General features: G+C 41.2%; 1 protein-coding gene across 1 annotated transcript in view; it reads left to right on the forward strand.

The window, feature by feature from the left end:
* PKP2 (plakophilin 2) overlaps positions 1-8,074 on the forward strand; it is a 38,398-nt gene extending 30,324 nt beyond the window's left edge. Inside the window, exons 8-13 of the mRNA XM_014881599.2 lie at positions 6-167; positions 574-747; positions 1,316-1,469; positions 2,958-3,147; positions 3,977-4,064; positions 5,573-8,074. Of these exons, the coding sequence (XP_014737085.2) occupies positions 6-167; positions 574-747; positions 1,316-1,469; positions 2,958-3,147; positions 3,977-4,064; positions 5,573-5,641 (837 nt within the window). The 3' untranslated portion in view covers positions 5,642-8,074. The remainder of the gene's footprint in view (positions 1-5; positions 168-573; positions 748-1,315; positions 1,470-2,957; positions 3,148-3,976; positions 4,065-5,572) is intronic.
* The last annotated feature ends 5,393 nt before the right edge of the window (positions 8,075-13,467 follow it).

A 13,467-nucleotide genomic window follows, 5' to 3' on the forward strand; every position in this document is an offset into this window, starting at 1 on the left:
TTTAGGCCACAGAAAACTGTGTATGCATTCTTCACAATCTTTCTTACCAGCTAGAGATAGAGCTCCCTGAGAGCTATGCCCAGAGCATATATATGCAAAGAAGAAATATTTCTAACAATGATAAAACACCAGGCTGTTTTGGAACACGGAGCAGAAAAGTGAAAGAGGTAAAGTACATGATTAGTTACATCTCATTTGGTTAATAACTTGTAGTAGCCTTTAGAGACTAAGGCTGATGTCTCATTAAGTCTGTTATTGGATGTATCCGGTAGGGTGGCACTTCCTTGCCCCAAAAGCGCAAAATTACTGATGGTCCTTGACACCAGTTCTCTTATTCAGCTGATGCTGATGACAATGACATAGCAAATGTTTTATTAGGTGAGGACTACTCCACTTGATGGACTGGCAACTATCATTAAATACTGAAATTTTGCACATATTTATTTGAGCTCAGAACTTGACAGTCTCCAAATAACTTGGTCATAGAGATTTACAAAATTGCTAGTTCAGCTTGTGATGCATTTAGCCATTGAGATCACGGTTTCTAAAGGCTTGATCTGTTTACATGTTTAGAAGCAGCAGGACACCCCGCTACCTGAGGAAAAGAGCAATCCTAAAGGTGTTGAATCACTCTGGCATTCTACACTGATTAGGATATACCTCTCCTTAATAGCAAAGAGTACCAGAAACTACACCCAGGAAGCATCCCTGGGAGCTCTGCAGAACCTCACAGCTGGCACTGGACCAGTAAGTCAGCTTTTTTCCTTTTCTTCTCATTTAGTTCTTGATGTGAATGAGTAGAGTTCAGGGCTGCAGTGCAGCTGAGTCAAATAACCACTGACAAGTCACTGGCTCACTGACATGGCGAAGGAAAATGAAGAACATTGAAGAGAAGAGAAAGTCATAACCAGCAGTGCAGTTTTTCCTTGCTTGTCAGATCTTCTTCTCCCTCTGTGTATATCTCCATGTGTGGAGTTTGCTAATTCATTACACAGTGAGGGATGAGGAGATGTTAAAAGCACTAAAAATGTAATTTTGTGGAAGATAGTCCTGTGGAGAGAGGAGGGCTCTGACACAACAGCAGATCACTTTTGTGTTGAAGAAACTAATGATATCTGTCTGAGGAACAAGCCAAAGAGCACATGGGAGAAAGAGGGCTTGAGACTTCTTATACATCACTTCCTGTTGCAACTCATATGTAGCTCTAGCTTAAAACTATTGTAAACATGCTTAAACTGGTGCAGAGAACTGGTTGTGTGTGGCTTTTTCTGAGGCTCTGCGTTCGTGGTAATGACACAGAGCTGCCTTTCCACAGATGCCATTCGCAGTGGCCCGGACTGTTGTTCAGAAGGCAAATGGCCTCCCAAGCATCCGAGCTATGCTGCACGTCAGCCACCCCGCAGTGAAGAAAACAGCGGTCTCACTGCTCAGGAACCTGTCTCGAAACACCTCCCTGAAAAATGACATAGGTGAGCAAAGACCAAAGAGAGATTGCTCTGCTCTCTTCACATTAAAGTTTCAGGTTTAAAAAAAAAAAATAAATGCGTAAAAAACCCCTCATCTGGGCTTTTAGTCAGTTTAGTAGATTTTTCACCAGATACTTGCAGTCACTGTACAGGGCTTAAAATAAAGAGTTTCACCTCAATAAAGTTTTTAATTGGGTATTCCTCTTCAGATACTTTCATTGGTGTTGCTTTCAAAAATACACAATCGAAGTAAAGTCTACACAGATTTGGAGAGGGAGTTTTTCTTCTGCTTAAAATAGGGTAAAGGAATGTGAGTGCCGAGTTCTGTGCTGCCACAGCTGCATAATGCTTTGCAAGAAATCACAGAGCATCTCTAATTCTTCTAGCAAAGATCAGACTCTCTTTTATTAGGCACAAAGCTTTAGAAGTTTGCAGCCCACACCGTTTTCCTGCAACATTTTTTTGAGAAATGAAGCTATAAGATGCTATAGAAAAAATAGCTCATTCTTTTTAAATTATTTCATTTCTAAATAAAAGCCATTTCTATTCTGAGTATTCTCATTTTAATTTATTGTGCATTTCAGACTTTTTCCTACTGACAGGATAAAATGTATTCAAATAATTTGTTGTCCTTTTTTGTGTTCCCACCAAGGGGGAAAGGGGAAATTCCAGGCATACAGATGGCTCATGGGGCAGATTAACCTCCAGAATTCTGCAGAAGAGTCTCCTGGGCCTTGTTTGATCCTTAGAGAACATTCCGTATTAATGAAAATATTATAACATGTTGGTGGTCTGATTTCAAAGGGATAATCCATATGGTGTTAACAGTTACAGGTAGTGAATCCCTCTGAGAGAGAAGAAATTAAACTGATAAGAAGTTGGGATTTCGTCAGGAAAAATGTAATTTATGAGAGTGTGGGAAAGACAGAATAGAACAAAACTTTGGAGGCAGGTGCTTCATCTTGCACATTCACAGTTAGTTCCTTGCTTTACCCATAATAGAGAGGACTGGGCAAATTTCAGGTGAACCTTTTCTCTGTCGAAAGATGTTCTTTTTGATTGACCGAAAGCATGTGTGAATTCAGGTCATATTCCAAAAAGAAAATTTTCGGCCGAAGGAAAACATTTGAGAGGGCACACTGTTTTCTAGATTATAAGGGTCTAAATTTATCAAGCAAAATGAACCTCCATATCAAATGGAGATAAATTTAATGTAGAACATCTCTTAAAAGAGAAGTGGCAGCCTGCAGCTGGCACATGCCTGGTGAGTTCAGTCCAGCACACGAGGTATTAATGGATTGTGCATGAGGCAAGTTACAGGCTATCCAGTGTAGTGTGGATGCAGCTTCACCTGAACTGTGGGGGTGTAATGCAGGTAGGAAGCCACGAGTGTGTGGTGGGGAGCACTCAGCTCCCTGATCAGGGAGAATGGGAGGAATAAGGTAAATCCACACCTGTTAGTGATGGAATTGCTTGTCTCCCAACTTGCAGCCAGAGAAGTTCTGCCTGATTTGGTGTCGATCCTGCCCGAGTGTGTGCCAGGGTGTGACGTTGCCTGTGAAACCACGGCGTCCATCTGCTACACCCTGTTCAACCTGACTCAGAGCAGCTCACACAACACCCGGCTGCTCCTCAGTGCCCACGGCCTGCCCAAGGTCATTGCCATCAGCATGAATGACAGGTAAGAGACTCCACAAGTCTCACTCTTACCCCAGGCAAAAAAGAAACTGCAGGCTCTGCCACCTGGGGAGGAAAAAACACTTCATCTCGAGGTACAGGACAGCCCAAACAAGTAATGTGAATAGAATTGCACTGATTGGGAAATAGAGAAAGGTCTCTTGCAACAGCTCTCCCATCCATAGCTATATTCATCAGGTTCCAGCATTTTAAATAACTCCTCAGAAGATAACTGCACAATGTTATCTCTATTCTGATATGTATGTAGTGACTGATCATCAGACCTCATCTGTACCCAAAATGTCTTTCCTGTTCATTGTAACACAGCCCTGATAAACTTTAAAATAACGTACATTTTATAGAACTTAGCAATCTGTACTTAAAAATACTATATTATACTATGTAGTTAAAAATAATATATTGCCATTTTAGAGAACAGATTGAAAACGTCATCGTTCTTTAATATGTAAACACATGCAATCAATATTTACTCAAAAGATAATTAATGCTTTATAAATACGAATAATTATTCCGTTTGCCTTGCTCTCTCTTTGCAAAATGAAAGAGGAAATGGATCTCAGTAAAGAAGGCCTCACGAGGCCCTGAATAGTTTAAATGCTGTCTAATTAACCAGAGATTTTACTTGCTGTAAAGATTCTTTGAAATGCTGCTTGTGCTGAGGGTATTTTCCTCAGCTGAAAATGCACAATATGATAGCTGCTCTAAGATGTAGGCTCAAACAAATGCTATGAGGTTACGTTTTCTGAAGTCTGTACATGCACCGTGATGCAGGAATTTAAATATGTTTTACCATTCTTTTTGCAAAATGGCAGCATTATGTTCAGCAAAGCCAGCAGGGCTGCTTCAGTCCTCCTCTACTCCCTGTGGTCACACACGGATCTCCACAGTGCTTACAAAAAGGTAAGCACAAAGAAAAATAATCTGTTCTTTCAGACCTAGAACCCTTTCATTTGCCCCCTGGGGCCCTTAGCATTCTTATACATTTAAGAATCAACCTATGACAGGATTCAAGTGGTCCCTGAATTTGGTTTTCTTATTTACTTGCACACAAGCCTGCGTAAGTAATGCATGGTCTTAATTTTTGCTCATCTTTGTTTATGTTCTCTCCCTCTGTGGTTTTATATCTGCTGGCAAAGCTTATGAAAATGTTGCTGCTGCCTGCCAGAAGTGTCAGCTGATGAGGAGTGATGCAGAGTAGGTGACCATCCACACTTGCTGAACCAGCCTGTTATAGAGGAACTATGGTGCCAGCAAAAACAAAGGCAGGGCGAGGCAACTTCCTGCTGAGCAATTTTGTTCTCCTTGTTGTTTGCATGGCCTGGTAGCCCAGGTGTCAGCTATATTCAGACAAAACCTAGGACCTGGGAAAGGTGTTGGCAAACACTTACTGCCACAGTCAGGTCAAACAAAAAATGACCAGCATGAGTCTGTCACAAACCAGTTTGGCTTTTTCGAAGCTCTGTGCCTGCTTCTTCAACTCACAGCTGAGTTAATTTTCATCTCCCTACCTTCACCTTGCATTTCAAACTGTTTTCAATCCTTGTTTGTTTGCTGTTCAGAATTTGTCACTTCAAATTCCCTATAACTGAAGTTCTCAAGCAAGCTGTTGGCATTTATTACTCAGCTGTTCCTCTTTGTAGATTTTTTTGGTTGAAATTTGCTCCAAAAAAGTTTCTTAGCATAAACTTTAACAGTGTTGCATCATACTCAACAGGTACTGCCCCACAAACCAGAAATCTGTGTTCAAGATAAGGCTATTGTGCCATATAAATTCTTAACTAGCTTTTGTTATCTCTGTTTTTTTACAACTGCATTCCTGACTTTCCCATACAGCCATGTGCCTGATGGCATGAGTTTTATTTTATTAATTTACTGGTAGTTTTGGAAAGCCTACAAGACACGTTTGTCAGACCAGATTTTAAAAAATGCTAACTAGTTGCTCCTTCTATGCAAATCAGGTCCCCTAGAGACACCAGGTATGACACTGAAAACTTCAGAAGTTTCTAATGCCTTGACTTTAGTCTGATAAGCCACAGAAATCACTTGATCAAATAAAATTGATAAAATCCTGAGTCATTTTGGCATTGCCCTGTGTTCTTTGTTCTGACAGGGTTAATCTCAGCTAGGTTAATCTCAGTTATTCGTCACCTAAAAGTTAGGAGTCTGTAGAGCTGAGCTAGACGAACAGGCTCCTGGTACAGTCAGTGGAGAGAGTTCAGCAATTACCATTATCCTCTCATGTATTTTGGACTGAACAAGCACTGCCTGTTCTGTCTCTGTGACTGCACAGGACTCTGCCTAGACCCTGACCATGGCTCCTTATCCAGCTTTTGGGCAGCTGGACCCACCCTTCCCTTGCAGAATCAGCCCTGAAGATAATGAATTGTTCTGTTTCTCCCATTCCAAAGGCTGACTTTAAGAAGGCGGATTTCATCAACAGCCGGACTGCAAAAGCCTATAACTCACTAAAGGATTGAATCAGAGCACAACGCCATGGAAGACAGATCATACAGCAGCTGATGTAACCATCTCCTCGCAGTTGCTGTCTCCATCATGAACCACAAAGTATCTCAGAAAAAAAAGGGTTTTCTTTAAAGACTTAAGTGATTTTCTATAAAGACTTAAGTGGCCAGAGAGTAGCTTTTTTGAGTTTTTAATCCTAATCACCTTGTTGTCACTGTATATATCAATACAAGAATAACCAAAGATGGATTCTCCAGGATGTCTGAGGTGAAGTTTCATCCAGGTTTACCACTAGTCAGAGCTCCAGGTGACTGACTTTGTTCTATACAGAGGAGTTTGAAACACTGGTTGGCAGCAAATTTTTTTCAGACTGTTTTATATCTAAAGTTTTCTACAGTGGATAAACAAGTGCACTGCTCAGAATTTAGTCATTTTTCACTCTTGTTTCTTCACACAGCTAAATAAGAATCTCCAGACTCTATGAGTATGCACAAGAAGCTCTTTCACTACTTACATTATAAACGCACCAATGAAGTTAAAATTAATATTTTTGTATTGTTTGTTTTCATGGGCTCACTGGTTCTTAAGCCTCTTCCCTTTGAGATTTCATCAGCAAATGCAGCAAAATTGATTTTACATAGATCTTATCATCCCTTGCTCCTCTTGTCCTCTCTCACATGGCTGTTGCATTTTACAACTATGTCCAGAAAGGATTTTAACTAGAACTGCTAGGTTTAAGGCATTCTTTGCTAGTTGGTGGAGAAATTACTTGTGGGTGATTCAGTGATTACTTTAAGAAAATTTCAATTTCAAAACAATTCCTTTCATAATCTATATATAATAAAGGGAGTGGAGTTTTGCCTTTATATTTGAAGTAACAGACACACACAAGAGGCTGGGCTCTCTGCTGATTAAGGAATTAATCTGATCCTGCTTCATGTGCTCTTACTTGAAATTATCATCCTCCCTACAGCAATTACATGCCATGTGATAACTTCAGGACATGCCTGCACACGTGGGAATTGGTAACAGGAGGAAAAAAAAAATCCTGAGGACCTGAAGGCTCAGGTTTTCATTATATGATGCTCAAGATGGTAAAGAAGCACTTAAAAAACCCCCCATCTGCTACATTTAGAAAGTCAGATTTTTCTCAGAAAAAAAACCCCAGGGGTTAGATTGTCCATTAAACCAGTAGGAAATTCTTATATAATTATTGGGTTGTCAGCAGACGTGATCTGGCATTGCTCTCCTGAAATCAGGGGAGATGAGCTACCTTTATGGTAATGGATATTTTGTCATGTGTATTTACAAGGCCCACTGCTCCAACAGAGTCCATCCTGTACTGTGACTGCTGAACAGCTGTTCTTGACCAGAAGGAGATGCAAAATCCTTGGAGTAGGGACCTCACAAGGGACATCACCAGTTCTCTTCATCTCAGCACTCCTGGCTAAAGGTCTGGCTCCTATCAGAAATTTAGAACCAGCTGGTTGTGCCACTGCACCGTGTCCAAACATATTTCTGGATATCTAGGAGCTAAATTCTGCTGGCAGATGCACATAGTTCTCCAAGGAGTCCCAGAAAGTCCTACACATGCACACAGAACAGGATGTGCCCCGGGGAGGGAAGCAAACAACACTGCTTTACCGTCACTGATTATTTTCAGAGGGCTGTTAGTCCTCCACATTTGCTTTGTGTAACTCAAATCAAATGCACTCCAGTAGGAGGTTTTAAAAATACTATTATTTTTTGTAAGATGTCATATTCAAAATACTGCAGGTCCAAAAACAACATGGGGAAAGGGAACTTACAGCACCGCATGTTGAGGCAATTGTTTTTATAACTTTTTCAAATATGATAGAAAACAGACAATTAAAATCCAACGTCCTCTTCTAACTTCTTAACCCAAGTTACTCTGCTTGTGCCGTGAAAGAATGAGTACCAGGAAGCCTGGACAAGTCTACTTTTACTGCCCAAGAGAAGTGGTAGGCAAAATTAATATAGAAAGAGTAAACCTGAATACAGAGTAATATAGGAGTGAAGAATTGCAGTCTAAAAGATCAAGAAGGGAGCTTTTAGAAATACTCATGCATTTAGTTTTATTAAACTCACATGCTATTTAAGAAACAAAAAGCGGTGCTGGGTACTTTTAAATATATGTGTACCTCTCAGTAAGATGTCCTTAAAAAGGAAATGCAGAGTTTTTGGGTTGTTTTCATTGATGCAGTGATTTTAAAGGTCTGATTCATCCAAAATGAATCTATGATAGTGCCCCTTTAAAATCAAAGCCGTGTGCAAAAGTCACAAAGAAATATCTCAGACCTGGCAGCAACATGAGACACGCCTTATTACAACTGATCTCCTACTTGTATGCAATCAAAAACTTTTCAGCAGGACTCCAAAGAAAACAAAGCAGAGAAATAATAAAGTCCTCTCTCTAACGCAAAAAATCTGTCTTTGGTCTTCTTGTTATAAATGAACCTGCTTGGCTGGGATGCAGCAAATGTATTTTTAAGCCTTAGCCCTTTCTTCAAAACGGCAAACTCATTTTTAAATTAAATCTAGGCATGGAGACTTGGACTTGCCCACAACAGTGGTTACTGAAGGCAAGCTGTGTAATGCTCCTGTTGGCATCAGAGTGCTCCTACAATTAATTTCTTTGTCCAGCTTTGCTGACCTGTCAAACCACCCAGAATCTGCTGTTTTCACCTCTCTTAAATTGGTATTTGCTAGTAAACTTCACCATGGGTCACTGGAGGTCTCAAAAATAATTTGAATCATCTTCACCATAGTCTTGGAATAGGGAAATAGAATGTTCCCACTTACTCTATTCCTGAGAGGAGATTGGAAACCTTGAATTTAAGCATGCTGAGCAGTGCCCAAAGAATTTTTTGGCTGAACAAGGAACTTACTCCAGGTCCTCTTGCTTGTGTCTTAACCACAATCCAGTACAACCACCTTTCATGGAATTGCTTTAGTAGAAACTCTTAAATAGTACAGATTCTAGTAGATTAAAGACATTGCCAGAGAATTAATAATTCATTTCCTCATTTCATCCTCCTACCTTATTTTCTACTGTCACTGCTCCTAAACATTAGTGCTTTTTCTTCTCCCTCCTTTCCTAAATAGAATTAAACTATGTAAAATATTGCATTTTATTGTGCATGGGCATGGGGTTTGGGTTACTTGTGGTTTTTGTGCGGTTCTTTTGAGAAAGAACATGCTCTCTATTAAGAGAGGTTCAACCTCCCCTTCTGGGCCCAAAGAAGAACTTCAGGTGAAATGAGCTGGCAGCATCAAAGGCCACACACAGGAACCCCAGCCCTCCGCTGGCCCCTGTTTAGCCTGGCAGTCTGTGCTCCAAAGGCATCCATGGAAGCTCAGGGCAGTCAGGCTGCCTGTTTGGTTGGTTTTTGCTAAGTATGTTACCATGCTTAGCCCTTAGGTTCCAGCCTGACAGAAGCATCAGCATTTTCCTATCTTTAGTTTTCAGGCCCCAAAAGCCTTTACAGCCCTCTTGGGGGATGCTTCATGACCTAGCCTGATGAGCAGTCACACAGTGACTCATGCACAAGCTATGCAAAGTGTTGGTAACTCCATGCTTCCCAAGCTATTCCAACTCCAGCAGCTGCTCTTCCTTTCTTTTACTTAAACTACTGCTGATTAAAACCTCAGTTTACATTCCTGACTCATACTCTAGACCCATCGCAGGGGGAAGATAACACGACCTTAAGGCATCATCTGAAACGAGACAAAGATCTGGAAAAAGATATCAGATTGGAGGAAATGCATATTTGAGTTCAACATCCAGCACACTAAGGACAAACCCTGAAACATCATATATTGGTACAAGCACGTGAGTTATGCCTGGCATACTGGTTTAGATGTTGCACAGCCCATTGGAAACCCAGCAGGGAGATTTGCTCAAATACAAATACAAAAGACAAATAGGGCTTTAGTGCAGACATTGTACACAGATCAGGGTTTGCCTTTCTCTACAGGCTTACTTTGGATATATTAATAGGTTTGCATATGAAGGGCTAATAAACTAATTTTGTCTTATTTCACATGTTCAGAGCTAAAAACATCCTAAAATATGCATTAGAGGCATTCTGGGCTTAGGATCAGAAATTGGAATTTGCCTGCATCCTTCCTTCAGCTGTGTCTTCCAGTGCCATACCCAGTGTGACTGTAAATAATTCAAGTTTAGGAACCTGACATTTCTTTAACAATTTTCCAATTACTCAACCAAAGCTCCCATTCTCTTATTTGTATCTTGTTATTCTTAGTCCTCTCTCAGACTAGCCTAAATATGCACAGATACAGAAAAGAGAAAGCAGGCATGCCCTTAGCAGCTGCATTTTAGAGCCAATACTGCATATACCCCCACATGGGCTGAAGAAGCCCATGGTCACAGAGCAGCACAGAGAAACAGAAACACACTGCAAATGCAGTGCTCATCATCAGGCATTTTTTTCCAGCGCTGACCACGTATTCCCCCTAAATCTGCACAAGGCCCTCTCTTACCTATGCCTGTGTTTTGCACAATCTAATTTGTAATCAGCTATAGGAGTATGAGTCAAACTATCACCACTCACACCTTGAAAGGAACCAGGTCCCCAAAATCCCCACCCTGCTCTTTTTCTGGGGTTCAGAAGGACACCACTACTACCTTGACTATACTTAAATATCTGGGTCCTCCTGCAACTTCAGTAAGAGACTTAAGGTCTTCCTCAGTTCTAGAGAAATTTAAATGCATTTTTTCACCCTCAAAAATACATCCTTACTGTGTTTTCACCAGAAAGGGAAATAGCCATGTCTGAGCCACAAAAAAATAATAGTGATATGAGGTAAAATCTAAAGTAGCCAAGGAGGGTAAAATCTTTCAGAAAGTTCAGAAACTTTCTGAAGCCCATAGGAAAATGGGTTCCAGGCAGAAAAGCTGTGTTTGGCTTGGAATAACAACAAATCAGTAATGTTGTAGTATCAGTGTTGAAGTCTGCCTGCAAAGCACACTGTGCCTTAGGATACATGAGCATACTTAATTTTTGACTCAAAACTCTGGTCTTAGCCCCATTACAAACTGTGTATGAGTTTAAACCCTGAACAATTCTTAAAGACTGGAGAACCTCAGCAATCTTTGCATTGCAATTACAACCCAGCAGCACACAGGATGCTGCAGTGAGAGCAGTGGAAGTAGTATGTCTTTCTGAAAATAAAAACAGGGATTCTTAAGGAGTTTTTTCTTTCCTGATGCTGGGAAAAAGACGTACTCTAAACGTATGATACACATAGCCTTGAAATACTATTTTTATAATAGGAAAATATTTGTTATATTGAAAGAATATGGACAAAAGGGAAGAGTTGTTCGCATAAAGGGAGGCTGGGATGAGATACTCAGGTGTGATGTAATATATACATGGTGGTAAAAAGGAGAATCTACAAATCAATATTTGTACCAGCATTGTAGGGAGGTTTTGTGGTTTTGTTTTATTTTGTTTTGTTTATTTTATTTTGTTTTAGTGGTACTGTTACTCAACCTGTAATTACTTAAAACCTGGAAGTCAAAAAGTGGTGCCTTGCATAGCAGTAATATTCCTGCAAGAGTGTTATTACAGAAGATTTGGCACAGTTTAAATGACACAAAGAGACAGAGGGAAGATTGTCTTCTGGTGTGAAAGATTGGAGCAGAGGCCTTTGAAAGAATTCCTCCTGAGTACACAGCATGAATTATCCATCCTCCAAGGACAGGTTTCCTGAATACATCAGTTATCTTCTGCTCTTTTGAAGAGAGGTGGACAAATTGACCATTACCTCAGGGTTGTAATTAAGTTATAGTGAGGGTTTTTATGGATAATAAATAGGCCATAATGAATTCTACAGTCTTGTTGGGGGTTGAGTTGTTCCCTTTTCTTTCTGTGGAATTTCTCCCATTGTTATGCTAAGTAGTTGTGGCTACACCTTAAAACGACAGATAATGTTCTCTCGTAGGGGGGTGGCTGGAGGGGGAAGGGAGGGAACCGGAAAAGGAAAGATGGGACGGGGGGTCTGGAGCGGGGCTCTCGCTCTCGCTTGGCTCGTGGAGTGGGAAGACAGCCTGGGCTCCGCTCTGGCATCTCCCCCTGCCATCCCAGCACTGAGATCCACGCTCCCTGCCTTTGGACATCGCTCTGCTGCTCTCCCATCTCACCCTACTATCTCCGGACACTCCGCTGAGCACCACGACCGACACCGTGAGGGGGAGTCACTTTCCCATCCCCTCTCTCCCCTGGGCCGCGGCCGCCATCACCCAGCCCTCTTCAACTGCGCGGGACCTGCCCTGCCCCCACAGCACCGGTAACAGCACAGGGAGACGGCCTGCGGCCAGAAGGGACTGGAGCGGAGCTAGACTGTTCTGTTGTCAATTTTTATAGCTGTTGTTGTTTTTCTGCCTTGTTAGATATCAGTAAAGAGCTGTTACCCTTATCCCCACATCTCCTGCCTGAAGGCCTCTGATTTGGACTTAAAATAATTAAAAGGGAGGGGGGTTGCACTCTGCATCTCAGGAAGGGGGCTCTTGCCTTTCCTTAGACCATACCTGTCTTTCAAACCAAGACAAGTCTATAATATGGTCACCTTTAAAAAAGAGCTATTTAGTGCATCTGAAAGGCATGGACCTGTCTTTTACAAAGCAACCTCATGTTCTTCACATCCACTGTAGTGGCTACAGATTTCTTAAATAGGCATTAGAAAGAGAGAGAGAAAAAAAAACCACTAAAGTCAGCAAACAGCAGTGAGATGATTCCCAGCAAGAAAGAAAACCAAGGTAATGAAGGTCTTGCCCTGGACAGTGGTCCCTGATCTCTCACGTTCATACCAACCACATGTGGTAGATGCATATTTTACTCTGTCACTTTTTCCACTCCTGCAGTCAGACAGTAGGACCTAGATTGGATTTTTTTTTTCTCAGTAGACACAAAGCAAAAATAAAATTAAAAACCAGTGTAACATCTCAAGCCTGAAAAATATGTTACCACAATTCTAGTAAAACATTAAATTCTTGTTAAATGCTCATGACCCTGTGGTTTGGGCAAGAAGATACCCTCCTGACTGCTGGCAGCAGCATCACCAAAAGGACAGCAAATAGCCCATAGTTTACACTGGCTTATACTGTTGTTCCTTAAGCAGAGGCACCTTTTTTGAAGAGGACTGTTTAATTTTTACATGCATGCCATTTAACAATTGCTTTTTCAGGGTAAGAAAGAGGAAAAGAAGATGAGAGTTTCTGTGAAGATCTTGCCAAAATTCTTTCTCTTTCGTGGCTGTAACAATAACTCTCCTCCTAAACTAAGAAAAATATGATTCTTTCCCACCGTCTTCCAAGATAAATCAGTTACTGGGTTTTTGGGATGCCCTGTGTACAATAGGCATGCTGAAATGTGCATGCATGCTATAAAGTACAAACTGTTTTTGCTCTGCCTTAGAAGACAATCTCCAAAAGTGACAAAGTTGAGACCAGAAATAATCCAGCAGTCCCACCTCTGCTCCCACATCAAAATCTGTTCCTGTAAATTTAGCAGTGAAGTCAGCGTAACAGTAACACGTTGCTTACCTCCATAAAACCCAAAACCTCAGACACAAGAAATTTGCCACAGGGTTGAGGGAAAGGAAGGTCTCAAAACAAAGGATGTTTCGTGTGTGGCTTGAGGATTTTCTTGCCAAAACCAAGCTGTTTGGGTCCTTCATTTCAACAATAGCTGTATTGATAGAGTGGTCACTCCCAGAGCTATGAGGATACATCAGGAGATTCATCCTTGCTCTCTGAAACTTTGTTCACGTGGAAGGTAAGGTCTGAAGGGCCAAG

Source organism: Sturnus vulgaris, chromosome 5 (assembly GCF_052056855.1).
Source record: "Sturnus vulgaris isolate bStuVul1 chromosome 5, bStuVul1.hap1, whole genome shotgun sequence".
Taxonomy (NCBI): Eukaryota; Metazoa; Chordata; class Aves; order Passeriformes; family Sturnidae; genus Sturnus; species Sturnus vulgaris.